We start from the raw sequence: 19,902 nt of genomic DNA on the forward strand, positions 1-19,902 counted from the left end.
CTCTCTCTCAAAAATGAATAACTAAACTTAAAAAAAAGTGTATGCATCTATAGTCACAAAGGACATTGGTCTGTAGTTTTCCTTTCTTATAATATCTTTTTGTAGATTTGATAACAGGATAATGCTGTCCTCATAGAATGAGTTGGGAAGTATTCCCAACCCTTCAGTCTTTTCGTAGAGTTTGTGTGGAATTGGTATTGTCTCTTTCCTAACTGCTTAGTAGAATTCACCAGTGAATCCTGGAGTTTCTTTGTGGGAAGGTTTTTAACTGTAGTTTCAATTTTATTAATAGATTTAAGACTATTCATATAATCTGATTTTTCTTGGGTGAGCTTTCAAGGTTCAAGGAGTTTGTCCATTTCATCTAGAGTAATGAATTTAATAGGGCACCTGGATGGCTCAGTTGGTTAAGCATCCGACTTCAGTTCAGGTTATGGTCTCGCAGTTTGGGAGTTCGAGCCCCATGCTGGGCTCTGTGCTGACAGCTCAGTTCCTAGAGCCTGCTTCGGATTCTGTGTCTCCCTCTCTCTCTGCCCCTCTCCCACACTCTTGCACTCTCTCTTTCTCTCAAAAATAAATAAGCAATAAAAAAAATAATGAATTTGTGAGCATTAGGTTGTTTGTAATATTCCTTTATTATCCTTTTAATATCTGTAGGCTCTGTAGTGATGTCAGCTGATTCCTGATGTTGGTAATGTGTGTCTTCTCTTTTTTTTTTCCCCTAATCCATCTGGCTAGAGGTTTATCAGTTTTATCAGTCTTCTCAAAGAACTACTTTTAGTTTCAATAATTTTTATCTATTGTTTTATTAGTATATGTTATATAAACAAAAATAATTATGTATTGTGGGATTTATAACATATGAAAAAGTCAAAATGCATTGCAACAATAGCATACAGAATGGAAAGTTAAGAAATAGAAGTACACAATTATAAGGTTCTTAAACTATATATGAAGTAGTATAACACCACTTTAAGGTAGACTATGCATAAGTTCAACTTTAAAGCAACCATTAGGGGCGCCTATCTGGCTCAGTCAGTAGAGCACATGACTTGATCTCAAGGTGTAGATTGGATGTAGAACTTATTTAAAAAATAAAATAAAGCAACCAATAACACAGAGAATTATAGCTAATAAGTCAGCAAAGGAGATCAGCTGGAATAATAAAAAAATTTGTGAAATGGTTTCTCATTGTGGTTTTGATTTGCATTCCCCTAATGACGAATGAAGTTGAACATGTGCTTATTGGCATTTGTGCATCTTCTTTGGAGAAATGTTTATTCAAATCCTTTGTGTATTTTTTAATTGGGTTTTTTTTTTTAATTTTTTTTTTTTTAACGTTTATTTATTTTTGAGACAGAGAGAGAGCATGAACGGGGGAGGGTCAGAGAGAGAGGGAGACACAGAATCCGAAACAGGCTCCAGGCTCTGAGCAGTCAGCGCAGAGCCTGACGCGGGGCTTGAACTCACGGACCGCGAGATCACGACCTGAGCCGAAGTCAGACACTTAACCGACTGAGCCACCCAGGCGCCCCTAATTGGGTTTTTTTATTATTGAGTTGTAAAAGTTCTTTATATATCCTAGGTACCAGGCCTTTATGATATATATCATTTGCAGATTTTTTTCTCCCATTCCATGGATTGTCTTTTGACTTTCTTTATGGTATCATTTGTAGCACAGAAATTTTTCATTTTCATGTACACTTTAATGTAAAATGGACATTTTAAAGTACATTTAGTGTACTTTGTCTCTTTTTTGTGTGTGTGGCATGTGCTTTTGGTGTTATAGCTAGGAAATCCAAGGTCACAAAGATTTTTTTTTTTTAATAATCTCTATGCCCCATGTGGGGCTTGAAGTCACGACCCAGAGATCAGGAATCACATGCTTTACCAGCTGAGCCAACCAGGTGCCCCCAAGGTCACCAAGATTTACTCCTGTTTTCTTCTAAGAGTTTTATATTGTTAGCTCTCACTTTTGGGATTTTTTGAATTCATTTTTATGTATAGCCTAAGGAAGAGGGAGGTGCAACTTCATTCTTGTCCGTTGAACTGTTTGCACCTTCACCTTTATTTTTCAGAGAAATGTTTGCTAGCTATAGAATTCCAGCTTGACGGTTTTTTCTTTCAGGACTTTAAAGATGTCACTCCACTCTCTTCACTTACATTGTTTCCAGTGAGAAATAGGATGTCATCTTTATCTTGGTTCCTCTGTATGTAACGTGTTTTTTTTTCTTCTAGCTATTTACAAGATTTTCTCATGATCACTGGTTTTGAGCAATTTGATGATGATGTTTCCTGGTGTAATATTTTCCACATTTCTTGTGCTTGGGGTTCATGGAGCTTCTTGGATCTGGAGTTTATAGTTCTCGTCAAGTTTAGAATATTTTCAATCACTGTTTCTTCATATATATGTTCTGCCTCCCCACTCCCTCCCCACCACAACTTCTCTTCTCCTTTGGGGACTCCGGTTACCTGTTCGTCTGCTTGAGGTGTTTCGGCAGCTCACTAATGCCCTTTTAATTTTTATGATTTTTTTTCTGTTTCATTTTGGATAATATCTTCAAAGTAACTGATCTTCTTTAGCATTGTCTAATTTGCCATTAATTCCATCAGGGGATTTTCCATCTCCTACATGTGGTTTTCATGCTAGAAGTTCAATTTGGGTCTTTTTTTAATATCTTCCCTGTCTCTCTCTATTTTTTAATAGATGGCACACAGTTATGGTAACTTTTAATGTGCTGTCTACTGATTCTATCATCTTTGACAGTCTGGAACAGTTTCAATAGATTGATTTAATATATCATATTTTCTGCTTCTTTGAGTCTTTCAGTGCCTGCTTTTTTGGGGGGAAGATAGCCAAACATGAATTTTCTTGTTGGGGGCTGGTCAGTTTTGTATTCCTATAAATATTTTTGAGCTTTTTTGGAACACAGTTAAGTTACTCGGGAACAGTTTGATCTTTTTAGGTCTTGCTTTTAAGATTAGTTGGTGTGACTGGAGAGAGCTCAGTTCAGGGTTAATTATTCCCCATTTCTGAGGCAAGGCCCTCTGTATACTCTAGCCAGTGCCCCATGAATCCTGAATGTTCCAGCCTGTCTGATGGAAACAGGCACTATTCCATGCCCTCTGTGAACATCAGGCACTGTTTCTTCTAATCTTTTCAAATAGTTCCCTCCCCAGCCCTGGGTGATGCACGTGCCAGTCTATACCCAGCTGAGTTCTGGAGGGGAGCCCTTTTCAAATCACCGGTGATGCCTCTGTATGCAGCTCTCTCCTCTCCCAAATTCTGTCCTGTGAACTCTAGCTGCATAGTCTTTCCATATTCTTAGCTCATGTCCTCATTCTGAGGCCCACGCTCTTCCTCTCTTCCCCTTTTCTGCAACACATTCTAGAAACTCTCCAGGAAAGAGAGGTGGGGCAGTCACTTCATGTGTTTCTCATGTCTCAGAGATCACTATGTTTCACTCTATGATACACAGGTCTTGTAAACCATTGTTTCATATATGTTTCACATTTTGTCCATTTGGTTGTTCAGGTGGAATGGTCATTCTGGGCCCCGTACTTACTCCATCTTGTCAGGAAGCAGAAGTCTACTACATTATTCTTAAAAGCTATTTCACACTAGGTATGGGGCAAGTAGAGAGACTATTTACACTTAATAAACGCAGCAAGACAATCAGCTTTTTAATTTGAGAAATAATTAAATTAGCTTCCCTTCCTCACAGTGTAAATTCCAGCTAGATTAAAGAATCCTAATGTGAAAAATCAAAACCCTGAAAGTGTTAGAAGAGGGGCACCTGGGTGGCTCAGGCGGTTAAGTGTCCAACTCTTGATTTAGGCTCAGGTCGTGATCTCATGGTTCATGAAATCAAGCCCCTCATTGGGCTCTGCCCTGACAGTGTAGAGCCTGCCTGGGATTCTCTCTCCCCCTCTCTCTGCCCCTCCAGGGCTCGCGCACTCACACGCACCTCCTCTCTCTCTCCCTCTCTCTCTCAAAATAAATAAATAAACTTTAAAAATAAACAAGTATTAGAAGAAAACATAGGAAAATATTTTTATTTTTTCAAGCTGGTGAAAGGCCTTTCTAAATAAAGCATAAAGTCTGGAAACCATAAAAGAAACAACTAGCACATTTGCTTACACAAAAATTAAAGCAAAAAGAAAGCACAGATTGGTATTAAAATAATAGTTTTTAAAAGCAAAAGAGGTTAATGTCCATAATGCATAAAGAAACATGTGTATATATTTTTAATCAATGAGAAAAACATAGGGAAAAACGAACGGGTCATTTACAAGGATAAAAAATACAAATCCAGGAATCAAGTGAAAAATGCTTAACCTCAGTAAGAGAAATGCAAAACACAATAAAAAATTCTACCTTTCACCAGTCAGGTTTGCAAAAAAATTAAAAAGCTGCTAACATGCAATGTTTTGAGAGCATGAGTACGTGAGCACTCCACATTTTGCCAGGAGGACTCTAAAATGGTAGGGCTTTTTTGAATTTCTCATATCCAATACAATTTAAATTGTGCTTCCTCTTTTAACTAGTAATTTCAATTCTCGGACTCATGCAGCCTATAGCAACATGTATATGTGCGCAAAGGCCTGTGTGTAAGCTTTGGGTCTATAGTAAAAAAGAAACAATGTCCATTAACAAGAACAATGTTAAATAAATTGTGATCATCTGTTCTGTGGAACGATGCAGTTGTTAAAAGTACAGGTGGATTTATGGTACTGATGTAAACAATCTCCAACATGTATTGCTAACTGGAAGCAAGCAACCCATAAAACATTTAGTAGGAGCCAATTTGTATGTTATTTCAAAAAATAACAGGAAATTCTATGTCTGGGGAGTGTGTGTGTGTGTGTGTGTGTGTGTGTGTGTGTGTGTGTTCGTTTGGATGGAAATACACTAAAATAGATCTGGAAGAATCCTTATCCTAGCAGTAATAGTGATAATTTCTAGGGTGAGAGGCTTGGAGTTTTTACTGCATATATTGCTTTTACTTCTATATTGCTTCTTCTTTTTTTTTTTTTTTCCAACATCAAGCATGCGTACTTTCAGTCTGTTTTTTAAAATATATGTAAGTTTTTAAGTGAAGTAGCCTGAACTCAAATTCAGTATGAAGAATATGGAGTCAGTTTGCCATCATTTCAAGTCACAGCTCTAATATTTGTTAATTTTGTAAACTGGAATAAACTTTATCCTTTCTGAGCCTCAGTTTCCCCATCTGTAAGATGGAGGTAATAATAGTGTTTCATGAACCATGATAAAGATTAAAAAGAAATGGGCGCGTGGCTGGCTCAGTCACAGGAGCATGTGACTCTTGATCTCAGGGTTGTGAGTTTGAGCCCCACGTTGGGTGTGGAGATTACTTAAAAATAAAATCTTTTAGGAGGCCAGGATGACTTAGTCAGTTAAGTGGCTGACTTGATTTCAGCTCAGGTCATGATCTCATGGTTCGTGAGTTCGAACCCTCCATCGGGGTCTGTGTTGGCAGCATAGAGCCTGCTTGGGGTTCTCTCTCCCTCTCTCTCTGCCCCTCCCCTGCTCATTATCTCTCTCTCTCTCAAAATAAATAAACATTTAAAAAAGTTAAATAATAGAATAAAATAAAATATTTTTAAAAAATAAAAAAAAATAATTAAGAAAAAGATTAAAAAGAAATCATGCATATACAACAGTTAGCAAATTGCCTGGGGGATTTCAGTGTTTATAAATGCAAGCTGCTGATGCTGCTTCTGTCTTTGTCGTTCTTTACCTGGGCAAGACTAATACTTCATTTCACATGCATCTCTGGAAAAGAAGATGGCTTTGATGACGTCAGCATCTCCCTTAGCTCTCCGTATTGAGGTCATTCTGATGTCCTTGTTGAATGAGAGCACCCCCAGCGCACAGTTTAAGAACATGGTGTTAGCATGCCAGGGAAGCACTTTGGCCTCCATTGGTTATCCTCTCTTTATTGTCATCTTGACCTGTTTCTCGCTGTGTGAGCTGCGATTTAGTCAGATCAAGCCTGCTATTAGGAATCTCTGCAATTCCCGACCCTCAGGAAGCTCTTAGAGTTGGCATGCTGCCGGATTGTGGTGCGTCAGCGTTCCCCCTGTTCGTCTTCTCTGATTAGATAGCAATGGGCCGACATCCGAACTCACATCTAGTAAAACTGTCACGTGAGTCTCAGCAGAACTGAGACTTAACTGTCTTGTTCTTTTTCTGGAAAACTGTCTTCCCATCTGCCAAGTCAAATATTGGTTGCGCATTGCTTGCCACACTGGGACGAGTAGAGAATTACCTTGCCTCTTTCTCATTACAGCTGTGCCCAATCTCTTCATGCTGGAAACAGTGGATTCTGTGAAGTTGGCAGACAAAGTGAACAGTTCATGGCAGAAAAAAGGTTCTCCTGAAAGGTTAAAGGTTATGGTCCAGGTTAACACCAGTGGAGAGGAGAGTAAGTGACCAGACCTAACTATAGATTTTTCTTCCCTTAGGATGGTTGAAGGTCAGCAAGAATGGCAGGCCTAAGTATCTGATAGCTAAGGTTATAGAAGGAAATCATGGGCCTGTAAGTAAGACGTTTCATGCCTGTAAGTAGGATCTAGAAGGCACAGTGACATCTAAGCCCATCCACATATAATTCTTTCATAACATCATGGGTTGTTATTTCTTAATTTTTTGGTGGCCCAAAATTGGACAAGTCAGGAAGGGGATTGTGATTTTGATTTCCAGAAAATTCCCAAAAGTCACCATCACTCCTAAAAGAGACGGCATAGTTACCTGTATAACACTTCTCCAGTGTTAAAAAAAATTTACTTAGCATTATCTTGGGAGAGAACAGAAGAAAATCCCGTGAGCACCCGTTAATGAATACCTTCAAGGGGCTTGCGTTAACGTTGTAACCTAGTGAACAGAACAGGAGCTTTGAAATCAGATCTTGGGTTTGACCTCCAGCACTGTCCGTCATAACTGTGGGTTAGTTACCTAGCCTCTCTGTACCTCAGTTTCCCTGGTGGACAGTGCTGTCATAATGATGCCTACTTCAGAGGGTGTTGTAAGGATTATAAGTCTTAATGCGGGCAAAGCTGTTGGCATAGAACCCCACCCATCTCACTTATTAGCCACTTGATTGAGTGTTTACAGATTAGTCGTTTGCTTACGACCATCAGACCAGTGTTCATCAAACCGTAATATGAAGGAGCACAGTGCCAAGACTATTTTCTAGATGGGCCTTCAGGTCAGGCTTCCCGGACTGAAATCCCAGTTGCACAGTTTCTAGTTGTATGACCTTGGAAAAGGTACTTAGCTTTCCTGTGCCTCAGTTTCCTCATCTGTAGAAGGGGGATAGTAAGAGTACTTATTACTTCATAGTTACTGTATTAAGTGAAAGGCTCTTAGGACTTGGCATGTGTACCTGGCAGAGAAGTGTTCTGTAAATTTTAATAATTGTCATTATTTCTACACATACCTAGATTATATCTTACATTACCAATATAGGTAAATCTGAAATTGACTTCAGGTCAAGTCTGTGACATCATTTCTTGGTAATTAGCTATAATTTGCTGTAGTTAAAGATTAAAGTGAATGTTCTTAGCATCTCCATTTGATAAATGAGGGAAAGAGGATATCAATATTCCTTATAACTGCATAACAAATAATCATTTGCTGCAGATTCCTCCTCTAGTTGTTAATTGGCAAGTTCAATTAAATTTTGAAAATATATAGTGAAACCCGTGTGATAGATACTTTATTTTTAAATGTTTACAGTCTTGGGGCACCTGGGTGGCTTAGTCGATTGAGAGTCTGACTCTTGATTTTGCCTCAAGTCATAATCTTCATCAGGCTCTGTGCTGACAGCATGGAGCCTGCTTGGGATTCTCTCTCTCTCTCTCTCTCTCTCTCTCTCTCTCTCTCTCTCTCTCTCTCTCTCTGTCCCTCCCCCACTTGCACTCTCTGTCTAAATAAATAAATAAATAAATAAACATTTTAAAAAGTAATAATTTAAAATGTTTACAATTCTAATAAATTAATGAAACTGTAGAAATACCAGACCTAGGAAAAGAATCCTCAGATAAATCTGGTGTTTGGCAATGTGAGTCTTGTTGGTGTCCCAAGAAAAGCAGTGTTTTTTCTTTTCCCTGTACTCTAGCTGTTCTCGGCTCATATCACTGAGATTCAGATGGTTATTATTCAGAAGGGAAGCAACATAGACAAAGACCTCAAAAATTAGGTTACTCTTTAGGACTTGAGGATATGTGTTTTTTAAGAAGTCCTCTTGTCCGAGAGTCACCTCCTCTGTTACAAGGAAGGGATGGAAACTGAGCCTTCCTCTGGCTACTTAAAACATTTTGGTACAAGTGTCTTCTGTTTCTTTTTGTGAAGGTAAACATGGCCTTTTGCCTTCAGAGACAGTAGCCATGGTGGAACACATAAATGCCAAGTGCCCCAGCCTGGAGTTCGTGGGGCTGATGACCATAGGAAGCTTTGGACATGATCTTAGTCAAGGACCAAACCCAGATTTCCAGGTACTGGGGTCCAAGGATGGCGGGATTGCTCATGCACTAGAGAAGCATCTGAACAAAATGCTGTTGCAGGGCTGGCTGTTGTAATAAAGTTGAAAGCCCTCCCAGATATTGCCTGTCGGGTATTATGACCCTCTTCTGAACTCTCCTCAACTCCCCTTGAACCTGGCTAAAACACAGTCTCTAGAGAAAATGAGCTCTTTTCCTCCTTTCCAGTGACTGATCACTGTTTTGAAAGTAGGAGCATTTGCTAAAAAACTTTAGGTAACTTCTGGAAATTTGGACAGGGCTTGAAACCACGAAGAACCAATAGTCTTTGTCAGAGATGTTCAGATTCAGCCACTCTCAGACACCCTTGGAGAAGGCAGGAGGAAATAATGTGACACTTGTCCTTCTGTTAGGCGTTACTGTCCCTCCGAGAGGAGCTGTGTAAAAAGCTCAACGTCCCCACTGAGCAGGTTGAGCTGAGTATGGGCATGTCCATGGACTTCCAGCATGCGGTAAGTGTCCTCCTTGCCCTGTCCGCCCAAGGGGAGGGCCCGAAAGGCCGCAGGAAAGCAATGCTTGCTGGAGAAAGCTTTGAAACGCCTCATCATGGCAATAGAGCAGCCAACAGCAGTGGCCCTCAACTGTCCCAACATCCCCCACCCCCTTCTTTTCTGAAATGAGATGTATAGAAATTACAGCCTGACACATAACTCTCCTAAACTCCATCTAATTCCCTAAGGGGATTCTAAAGAAAAATCAGAAGGGACACCTGGCTGGCCCAGTTGCTAGAGCATGCGACTCTCGATCTCTGGGTTGTGAGTTCAAGCCCCATGGTGGGTGTAGAGATTACTTAAAAACAAATAAATAAACTCTTTTAAAAATTATAGCTCAATTTTTATTTTTCTTTCTTTATTTTTGGGGCACCTGGATGGCTCAGTCGGTTAAGCATCCGACTTTGGCTCAGGTTGCCATCTCATGGTTCGTGAGTCTGGGCTGTGCGCTGACAGCACAGAGCCTGCTTTGGATCCTGTCTCCCTCTCTCTCTGCCCCTCCCTGGCTCACTCTCTCGCGCGTGCGCGCTCTCAAAAATAGACTTTTCAGGGGCACCTGGGTGGCTCAGTCAGTTAAGTGTCCGACTTCAGTTCAGGTCATGATCTTGTGGTTCACGAGTTCGAGCCCCGCGTCGGGCTCTGTGCTGACAGCTCGGAGCCTAGAGCCTGCTTCGGATTCTGTGTCTCCCTCTCTCTGACCCTCCCCCCATTCATGCTCAGTCTCTCTCTGTCTCAAAAATAAATAAAAAAAATTTTTTTTTAAATAGACTTTTTAAAATTATAGTTTAATTTATTTTTCTTTCTTTCTTTGTTTTTAAGTAATCTCTACACTCACTGTGGGGCTGGAGCTCATGACCCTGAGATCCAGAGTCACACGCTGTACCGACTGAGCCAGCCAAAGGCCCCTAAACTGTAATTTTTTAAAAAAGCATCGCACTGTATAAATGTTTGGGCATGGATGTGTGACAGTGAGTCCTAATGAAATAGTCTGGAGTTCATCTTACGGGTAGATTCACAACAGCTGTAACTATATGCTGAGAGAGGTGTGTGGCTCTGGAACAGTAAATAACTTGATCAAGTTCTAAAAACTAAAGTGTCAACCTCACTGTGTGTATCCAGTAGTTACAGTCTCGGAAAATCATATATATCAAAACGGTGCAAAAATGCTTTGTGTTTATAAGTGAACTGGAATTCGGTCCTGTGCTCAAACAATTACTGGGAGGTTTTTTCTTCTGACAGTGGAACGTTAGAAAGGGGTGTGGGCTGTCAGACAACCCTTCGTTGTGCCACTGTGTCTCAGTCACACAGGGTGACACGTCTTAACAGCCCCAACTCCATGGCAGTCATGTCCCCTAGTCACTGTGACAGCCAAGGAAATCCTGACTTCTTAAACACACCCCCGGAGGTGCTGTTGTCCCAAAGGGAACCCCTGCCCTGCACCCCTCTTCAGCTGCCTCAGCCTTGTTCTTCATAGAAGCCCCTCCAAAGCAAGAACGAGAGGCGGGACTTCAGCATTTGCTGCATGATTTTAAACTCAGCCCTTGATACTCTCTCTTCTTTCCCACAGATTGAAGTAGGATCTACGAATGTCCGAATAGGAAGCACCATTTTTGGAGAGCGAGATTACTCCAAGAAACCTGCCCTGGACAAGTCCCCGGCTGACCTGAAGGCCCCAGTGGAGGTGGCCCAGGCACACTGAGCCCAGGCACAGCCAGCCGTGGCTCGTGGCCCGTGGGCCTGTCCAGGAACACTAACTATGCACTTACCTGGTCTCCATTTTGGTATTCCCCGTGTCACAGCACAGCCATGCTCTCCTTGTGACCTGGAGAGAGCGCGCTAATGATTGTGGGTGTTGATGGGAACCGTGTGTACTTAGGATCTGACATAAGCTCACTTCAGGTAGTGGCTTTGGATTGGGTTTGAGAAATCCAGACATTTCTGCAAAACAGGTATCAAATCAGTAGCCAGGAATCGAGTTCAGTATTGAATCCTGCCCAGGAGCACCAACCAACCCACAAATGCCTTCCCCAGGTTAAAATGTGGTCACTCATGCCTATAATCACCAAAGTGAGAGGGATTCCCATTTGTCATCCACATTAATGGAAAGTCCCTTCATGCAGACCCCCTACTGAGTAATCACCTTTGCTGCTCTGGGGCAAAGTGATTTCTGCGCCCAGGTTTGACTCCACTCAGTAAATATTTGTCCCTACTCTGGAATGACAGTGCAGGTAACTTCAGGAGCTGGCTCAAGGTAGTGCTGCAAACCCAAATCACAATGATCAGAGGTTATGTCTTTGGTTACCTCGGTGGTCCCTGTGGACCCTGAAAACTGCAGGGGTAACCTAAAGGGACTTGGGCCTTTCGAATATCCTCCTGAAGAGACAGGGCTCTCCTCAATGAGAATTAAATGCTATGATTTGTTCTCCACTCTAATCCTCTTAATGGTGATTTCTTATCTCAAAGGCCAGTGACTCCTTCTCAATCTCTAGGCAGCCTCAAAGACCAGCCCCACAGTGAGTGTAGCTCCCCAGAAACTCCTTTAAGGCCATTTCAGGCCCACAGTTCCAACAAGACCTGGCTTTGAGGTTCCTGTTCCTGCAGAGCATTTTCCAGGCACCTCTAAAGCCCTTCCTCGTCCCCACTGCCCTGCTATATATATAAGCCAGAATTTGGCAACTTCTTGATTGTTAATAAAGTAGCAGCAAGGTCTTCAAACACCAGAAAGCACAATTCTCAGATATCCATAACAGATGACTTCCGTCTGGGTGGTTTATTTTCTAGATGTTTTTTTCCTTATTTATTCAAGCCCCAGTCTTCATTTTATGAAATAACTTTCAGAACATGATGCTGCTGTTGCTGAATGTAATTTTGTAAAACTTAAACCATTATGATTCCTGCACTGTTTCAGTCAGAGCTATAACATGTCTCAGAGTCTAGTAAATAAAAATGTGAGTTTGAATTATACCATCTGTGCCAATTACAAAGCAATTAAAAGATTTATTTTTTATGACCCTGTGTAACGAGTGAGTATTAACAGGAGCGGGGCATTGGAAGCAACAGGTAGCAGCTGTGCCCATCACTTGACATTGTGCCAGCCTGGCTTCAGGGGAGGACTTCCCTTAAGTCCCAGATGCAGCCAAAGCCACACTGTGGATGAGAGAGCAATTCTGAACTTCTAAAGGCAAGAAAAGGAAATGTTGGCATTTTAGGAATTACCAAAATCAAGAGCTTACTAACCTCTTACTGCAAGAACCTGTATTCTAAGTGGCCTCTAGATGGCGACATTGGCTAACCTGTGGGCAAGCATTGGGGTTCCCAGCTCAGCAAATTTCCTGGGAAGGGCCCCTCACCCTTAGTCTCACCCCTTCAGAGAGCAGGAGTGGAGGCCAAAGCGCACGATTTTTCCAAGTGATGTGACTGACTCTTGCGGCGCCGCTAGGTTCTTCCAGATGCCTCATTTCTTTGCTACCTGGGCTAGTGGCCTGACTGTGGCCGTGGAGCACTTTGGGAGAGGGGAACTGGTCTAACTAAGCTTAATAAAGAACTCTCTGGATTGTGCCTAGAGATTGAGAACAATGAAAGAGGCGAGCCAGGGCCTGATCAAATGCAGATAAGGAAAGGGAAACCACCGTAAGTCTGTCCAGTGTACCCACAGCGGAAAGAAAATTGAACAAAATTGTGACTTTGGTTTTGTTACACGTGACAGGCAGCAGGTAGAACACTCCCAGATTTTCATCAGATCAGTGATAGCATCCCCAGCAAGTTTCCCGGGTCCCCACAGCATGCTGTTCGGGGCTGACCCACCACTCAGCCTAGCATCCTCTGTGCCACCAGCTGCCAGGGCCGGTGTCTGCCTCAGAAGGTTTGGATGCTCAGAGGCTCCCAATTAGCCCGCAAGGCTTTGTCCTGGAAAACTTCCTCCTAGTTTCCAGCTACTGCATCTCTATTGCTCGAATCATACTCTGCTCCTCGCACCTCACTTTCTAAACATTCCAGGCACATAGAGTGCTCTCCCCTATATTCTCTCATTTTTGCCCTCACAGAAGTTGGTAGGATAATTTAGGCTACATGGTGGTGTCCCTTTGTGGACAGAGTGCGGAGTCCCAGAGAAGGTTCTGCACTCCTTTTTTTTTTTTTAATGTTTATTTATTTTGGGAGAGACATTGGGGAGGGTCAGAGAGGAGAGACAGACTCCCAAGCAGGTTCCACACCATCAGCGCAGAGCCCGATACGGGGCTCGAACTCATGAACCGTGAGCTCATGACCTGAGCAGAAATCAGACACTTAACCAACTGAGCCACCCAGGTGCCCCTCTGCACGCTCTTCTGAGGGTAGAGTGGGTCAGTGGCAGAGTAAGAAATAAACTCCGGGCTCTTGATTCCCAGTCCAGAGCAGGCTTATAATGATTGGTAAGCGGCATATTCTTAGATCTATAGGTTTCAGTTAAGAGAAGTGTATTCCCGTTAAAGAACTGTATGCTTTTAGTCTATTGCAGTTGTGGAAAACTGACGCATCTTTAATGCAGAACAAACTCTGAAACCACAAGCAGTGAGGATGAGCAGGGAGGAGAGAATTAAACCCAGCCTGAGTGGAACCCAGCCTCTCCCTTCTGTCATCCTGTTTCCCTAACACACATCTCCACACCCCCCCCCCCCCCCCCAGATTCAAACTATCCCATGGGCCGCGAGGCCCAGATCGGGTCGTGCAGAGCAGTGCCCTTTTCCCCTTTGAGCCAGACTGGCAGGAAATTGTGTTCCCCACGGCTACATGGGGGAATGAGGTCAAATGGGACATTCTTAAAACCCAAGGCACTTCTTTCCTTCTGAAAAGCAGTGGCCCCGTGCTTCCCACCAAAGCTCTGCACAGGAAGGACTCGCCCACCAATTCCTGAAGGGCTGTGATAAGGGTGGATGTCGTCAGTGGTGCAATTGGAACTGATTTGCTGTGGGAACTGTGACCGTCTTTACCATGAAATCAGTCGAATTGCTATTACATCAGCCTCATGACTAAGGGCAAAAGAATCCAAACCGTCCACCAAGAAGTTGTACTAATCTGCCCTCTCCCTGCAAGAAGCCTATAGGTAAAAAAGAAAAGGGCTTCCTTTTCCAGCCAGTTTTCATCAATGGGCATCCGCCATGGCCGTGGCCGCGTGTTGTTGAGGGGCTCTACACAACGTAGGGGGCCCTTGAACTTCACCTCCTGTCCTTTAATCACTTCAAGGGTGCAAGAGACCTCAGAGCTAACACTCTTTGCCTGGTAAAGTCCAGCACAGATGAACATTTAAAATGGAATATGCTAGGGACAAAGGGGAGGGGGCTTTGGGTACCTTTCTTGTATTTCAAATAGGTTTTCCGAGCTCACAAAGGAGCAGAAGCCACTCCTTGGGTGCCTGAGTGCCTTCCTAAGCTGCACTCCGGGGGCTCCGTGCGCCCCCTGCCAGCACCTCCCCCCCACTCCTCCCCACCCCGCCCAGGCGCCCCAGCTCAGCGCCGCCCTGAGGCTCTCAGACTCCGCAGCAAAGCTTGACCCAGCTGCCAATCTCCACAATAAAATCAATGTGTGACCTTACTCGCCAGCTGTACCGAAGAAACTAGCACAAACCAGGGCCAACTTTGAAGCCAAGAAGGGAAGATGAGAAGTTGGGAGAGAGAAAAAGAGGGGGGAAAACTTGGCTGGACTTGAAAGGTGTCTTGTCTGTCTGTTCCCCATTAGGCGCAATCCTTTTGCAATCTGCCGCCTCGACATAATTCTCTTGACCAGAAACTCTCCAGAGAGATAGTGTCAGAAGGAAAAACAAACAGAATAGCATCTCTGACAGCAAAGTCACTTAAAAACCTATTTGGGGGAGGGAGGGGAGAGAAGAGATGTCAGCACGTAGGGGAGGGCGCTCCACAGCAGGCCACGTGTGCAGACACGGCTTACCCTGGGAAGGGACAAGGACAGGAAGGGGAGCCCAGGCGAGGACAACCCCAGGAAGGGAAACTCCAAGTCCTCTGCCCTACGAGCCCCTCTCATCAGAGATGCACTTTGTCTGGCTTTCTCACCTGTGCCCTCAACACCAGAATCCACAGTGCTGGGCTTTTTACGGCCCTGTGATGCACCGAGAGAGATTCAGAAGGACTGTCTTCAGGGGGGAAAAAAGTGGTCCCAACCTCTCCTGCCTCACTTTCCCAATGCTTACCGCCACCTGCAGCGGAAGGCTGAGAACCCAGCTCTCCCTGTAAGCTGGCAGTCAACTCCCCCCCGCAGCAAAGACCCTTCTCCCCAAGACCCTTTGACTTGACTTTGAGCTCAGCCACCTAGTGGCCTAGTGTTGGGGAAGGCAGGCCCCACCCTTCGCCGCCGGCAGAAACCCAGAGGGTAAGGGGTGGGGGTACAGGGGCAGGAGAGGGCACAATTCGGGGCTCAAGTTTCTGGGGCAGGCGTCCTGTTATAGGAGAAAACTTTTTTTAAAGGGAAGAAAAACTAATCAGAAAAAAGAAGCAAGAGCCTTTCCCTGCCTTTCAGACTTGTTTATTACTAGGATATCTGATTTCAGCAGAGGAAGCCGGCACTGAAGCAAGGTTTTTATTGGCCGTGAGCAAGAGGAATTCAGGGTTTGCCTCTGATTTGGCTTCCCCAGAACAAGCAGCGCTGAAGAGTGTTCACTCGCTGCTTTCATGGAGCAGCTTGGTGCTTCGGGGGGCCCCCAGAACTCCCGCTTTCTGCAGCATCGACTAAAATTCCCTTTGGAGAATGAGGGCGGAGCAAGGGGCCCAGCATGGAAGGTGGCCTCGTAAACATTTCAGAGAGGAGAGCAAAATCTTAACTTTTAGTTAAGAAGTTCTGAGAGTGGCTCCAGGGGGGCACGAGTGAGGCTGTGCTCACTGCCCCCTGCCCCGGTGGGGGGGGGGGGGAACCAGAGGAGGGAAGGTCTGGTTTGGATGAAAGCGCGGTGTCTCTAGCTGACAGGGCCAGGCAGGCTGCAGTCGGAGGGCCTGATGGTTTCAATGTGTGGGGAAGATAAAGCCAGGATCCGCAGAGGCAGCCTCCGCCAACAGCTTTCCTCAGCTGGGGCGGCTGGCCCCCGGGGAAGAGATTACCAGCTGGGCCTCAGGCTGGAGGGGCTGCCGCTGATCCCCCAGGGCTCCCCACAGACACCTCCATACCAGACAGCCCAGCCCGCTTGGTCTCACCCTAGTAGGGCACAGCCTTCCTGCCTCCTGCTGGCTTCCGAAGAGGGGCATCTCCTCCACCGGAGAAAGAGGGCGGGTGTCCCTCCATTTGGGGGGGGGCCTCTGGGTGAGCCCAGCCCTCTCCCTGTCTCCCCTTTTTTCCTTCTTTGCATCCTGTCTCTACTCACCTTGGCCTCTGATCCCTTTCATCACCTTTGCCCCACAAACTGCCTGCAGGTGAGGGCAAGAAACTCAAAGCTGAGGTCTCTCAGGGTCCCTGCTTTGCTTTCCTACTTGACCTTGCTGCTGACGGTGTGAGGACTTTGGGGCCTGCAGGGACTGTAAAGGTCCAGGTTTGGGATGCATGTGAGAGCCACCTTCTTCCTCTGCCTGGGCCTGGGTCTGTGTGCCTGGTCACGGGCCTTCTCCCAGACTGTGTGTCTCGGCCGTGGCATAGGCTGTCCACAGTATGGCTCTGTTCACCTGTGAGGCCCGGGCCAATCTGGCAGCCACTGTGCCCCTGAGAGCCCTGAGCTGACGCCCAAGCCTGGAGCGGTGGCAGGGTGGGGGAGGGGGGCGGGCAGCAACGGAGGAACAGGGCTCTCACTGTGTCTACTTCAAGGAGCCCAGGCATCAAAAGGACATTATGCATTTCATTTAGGAACATGCTCACAGGGAGAAGAGCTGCAGAAGTGAAATGAGAAGGCCCACGCCAGGGGTGGGGAGCAGCTATTGCCCACAGGCACACACACATGCACACGTGTGTACCCATGCGCGCGCGCACGCACGCACAGAGCCAAAATGCTTGCTCCAAGACTCTGGCACCAGTCTGTCTGGGTTTGACTCCCACATCTGTTCCTCACCAGTCAAATTCTCTTCGGCCAAAGACTTAACCTCCTTGGTGACTCAGTTTCTTCATCTGTAAATAGTGGTGATATTAAACTTTTTTGAGAGAGAGAGAGAGCACTTAAGGTGGGGAGGGGGGGAGGCCTCGATCTCATGACTGTGAGATGATGACCTGAACCAAAATCAAGAGTTGGCCACTTACCCAGGTGCCCCAAGGTGATAGGAAGAATGACTGCCTCCTGGTGTTGTTGTGAAGTTTAAATGTGATTAAGGCATCAACGCGATCTTAGGGTCGTCAGTTCAAGCCCCACGTTGGGTATAGAGACTAGTTAAACATAAAAAAATCAAGGACGCGTATTTTTTAATGCGATCCAGCGTGTAAAACGCTGTATACAGAACCTGGCACATAGTAAAATCTCAGTAGACATTAGTGTCCCTGTGCTGGACCCAGCCCGCTTGGGCTTTGCGGTCTGCCTGAATCTCCATGGAAAACCGGGGTTGAGTCCTGATGGACCCAGCAGATAAGGGCTGTCGGGAAAACTGTTGCCTTCCTTCATAAATGAAACATGATCCTCTAAGGCTGAGGAGGAAGGGAGACCGTCCAAGAGGCAACTAACTCCTGAGCGCCCGCAACCAGCTGCCCTCATGGGCATCTCACTGAGTACATAAGGAAGCTGGACACAGGGAGGTTAAGAGGCCCCACTTCCCCTTAACAGGCTGCCCAATCCGGACACCCAAGCCTTCGCTTCCCTTCCCCATAGCTTTAAACCAAAGACCCAGCTAGGGACTGGGGCAGAAAAACAGCCAAATCAGCCCCGAGTGAAACCAAAACTAGATACTCTGGCTCACACACCCGGGGCACTGAGACTCCAGTGACACACCCAAACTCCCTTAGCGCAATCCCCAGGAGGGAGGCCCAGGGAGGGGGCTCCTCCTTCGATGTCTCTCCCAACCTCCCCCTCCATGGCCACAGGCCTGCCAGGGCCCCAAGGCAGCCTGACAGGTCTTAGGGAATAGAGCCTCATCTCCTGCACGGAAGTCTGACCTTGACCGTCCAGGGGGGTGGGGTGGGGGAGAGGTTTAGGGTGCACAAAGTGGACAGGAAAGGAAAGGAGGAAGAAATGACACAGAGAGGGAAAGAAGCAGAGGGAGATAAGAGAGACAAAGGCCAAAGGGCCAGCCCAGAAATCCCCCATGGCCAGCAAGGCACCAAGAGGACAGCTGCTTCAGGGAATTGGGGTCCCATGCAGATTACAAGCCCAACCTGCCAGGCTGAGGCTCAGCCATAGATGTGTGTTAATGAGGCTCCCCGCGACTGGAGGGGCTTCCCACACACTCCAAGTGGGCCAGAGGGACCTGCGGGGACAGGCCATGGTGCTGGGAGAGGGTAACAGTGACCCAGAGAACCAGGTTTGAAAATCTATGGAGAGCCACCAGCCTGAAGGCAGCTCCATCCGGTGGAGAGCTGTTGGGGGCGCTCCTGAAAGCTGAACCTGCAAAGCCACCCTCAGCCAGAGGAACGCCCCCCCCCCCCCCCCCCATCCCAGGGGACTAAAAACCTCCCTCAGTGGCTTCATCAACAAAGAGCATAGAACTAAAAGCAAACCGGGTGAAAGCTGCCTCCGGGGAGCTGGTTTGGGAGGGGACTGTTCCTTTTCATTACAAGCGCTTCCATGAGATTTCATATTTTAACCATCTGTGTGCATTACTTTGATAAAAATAATTTTTATAAATAGCGGTGAGGGCTGGAAGCAAGCTTAGCTCTAGACAAAGTCTGAGGTTTGCCTCAACCTTGGGCCCCCTGCCACATGCCTTGCAAAGGGAGAGCCCAGTCCTCAGCCTCACCAGCCCCCAGCTGGCCCTGTCCCCCTGCATGGGGGGACCCGAAATACCCCAGGCTTATCTGGATCTCTCCTCCCACCAGGAATAGCACATGCCAGCTTTCTCCACCAAGTAGCTTTTTGTGCCTCTTCAGTCTTCTTCAGTGCTGCGTGGGCTGAGAGGGACGCTGATGTGTGAGCCTGGGCCCTGGGTTGGGGAGGCCCTCACCCACCATGAGTGGGGGGGGGGATTGGGAGAGCCCGACTTCCCTCCCCGACCAGCTGCTCCACTGAGGGACTCTGTCATAGCACAGAAAGGAGTGAGGCCAAATGAGCCCTCTCCAGCCCCAACACGCAGCTGTCCTCACATGCACGCGTGCCCACACACGCGTGTCGCTTAACCGCCGTTAAGTTGGTTAAGAGCAGTTCCAACGTCCTCATCTCTGAGACAATATAGTAGCCCCATAGGGGGCGACACTGAGGATTAAATGAAATACAGTTGACCCTTGCATAACATGGTGGTTGGGGGCACTGACCGCCCTGCACAGTCGAAAATCTGAATACAACTTTGGATTCCCCAAACACCTAACTACTAATAGCCTACAGTTGACCAGGTACCTTACTGGTAATATAAACAGTCAGTGAACACATGCTGTGCATGCTATACGTGCTATAGACTGTATTCTTACAATAAAGTATGCTAGAAGAAACAAAAGTTATTAAGAAAATCATAAGAAAGAGAAATGCATTTACAGTACTGTACTGTAAAAAAATCCACAGGGGCGTCTGAGTGGCCCAGTCGGTCAAGCCTCTGACTTCGGCTCAGGTCATGATCTCATGGTTCGTGGGACCGAGCCCTGCATTGGGTTCTGCTCTCACAGTGCGGATCCTGCTTGGGATTCTCTCGCTCCCTCTCTCTCTGCCCCTCCCCTGTTCTCTCTCTCTCTCAAAATAAATAAATAAACTGGGGCACCTGGGTGGCTCAGCCGGTTAGGCGTCTGACTTCGGCTCAGGTCACCATCTCGT

At 45.9% G+C, this 19,902-nt stretch overlaps 1 protein-coding gene across 2 annotated transcripts in view; it reads left to right on the plus strand.

Annotated features, from left to right (window-relative positions):
* The window catches only part of PLPBP (pyridoxal phosphate binding protein), a 19,038-nt gene extending 6,972 nt beyond the window's left edge, over positions 1–12,066 (plus strand). For both annotated transcript variants that reach the window (XM_060653609.2, XM_060653611.2), the window contains 4 exons: positions 6,315–6,449; positions 8,378–8,520; positions 8,919–9,017; positions 10,624–12,066. In XM_060653609.2, the coding sequence (XP_060509592.1) occupies positions 6,315–6,449; positions 8,378–8,520; positions 8,919–9,017; positions 10,624–10,755 (509 nt within the window). In that variant the 3' untranslated portion in view covers positions 10,756–12,066. The remainder of the gene's footprint in view (positions 1–6,314; positions 6,450–8,377; positions 8,521–8,918; positions 9,018–10,623) is intronic.
* Positions 12,067–19,902: the final 7,836 nt, after the last annotated feature.

This window comes from Panthera onca, chromosome B1, assembly GCF_046562875.1.
Source record: "Panthera onca isolate mPanOnc1 chromosome B1, mPanOnc1 haplotype 2, whole genome shotgun sequence".
NCBI lineage: Eukaryota > Metazoa > Chordata > Mammalia > Carnivora > Felidae > Panthera > Panthera onca.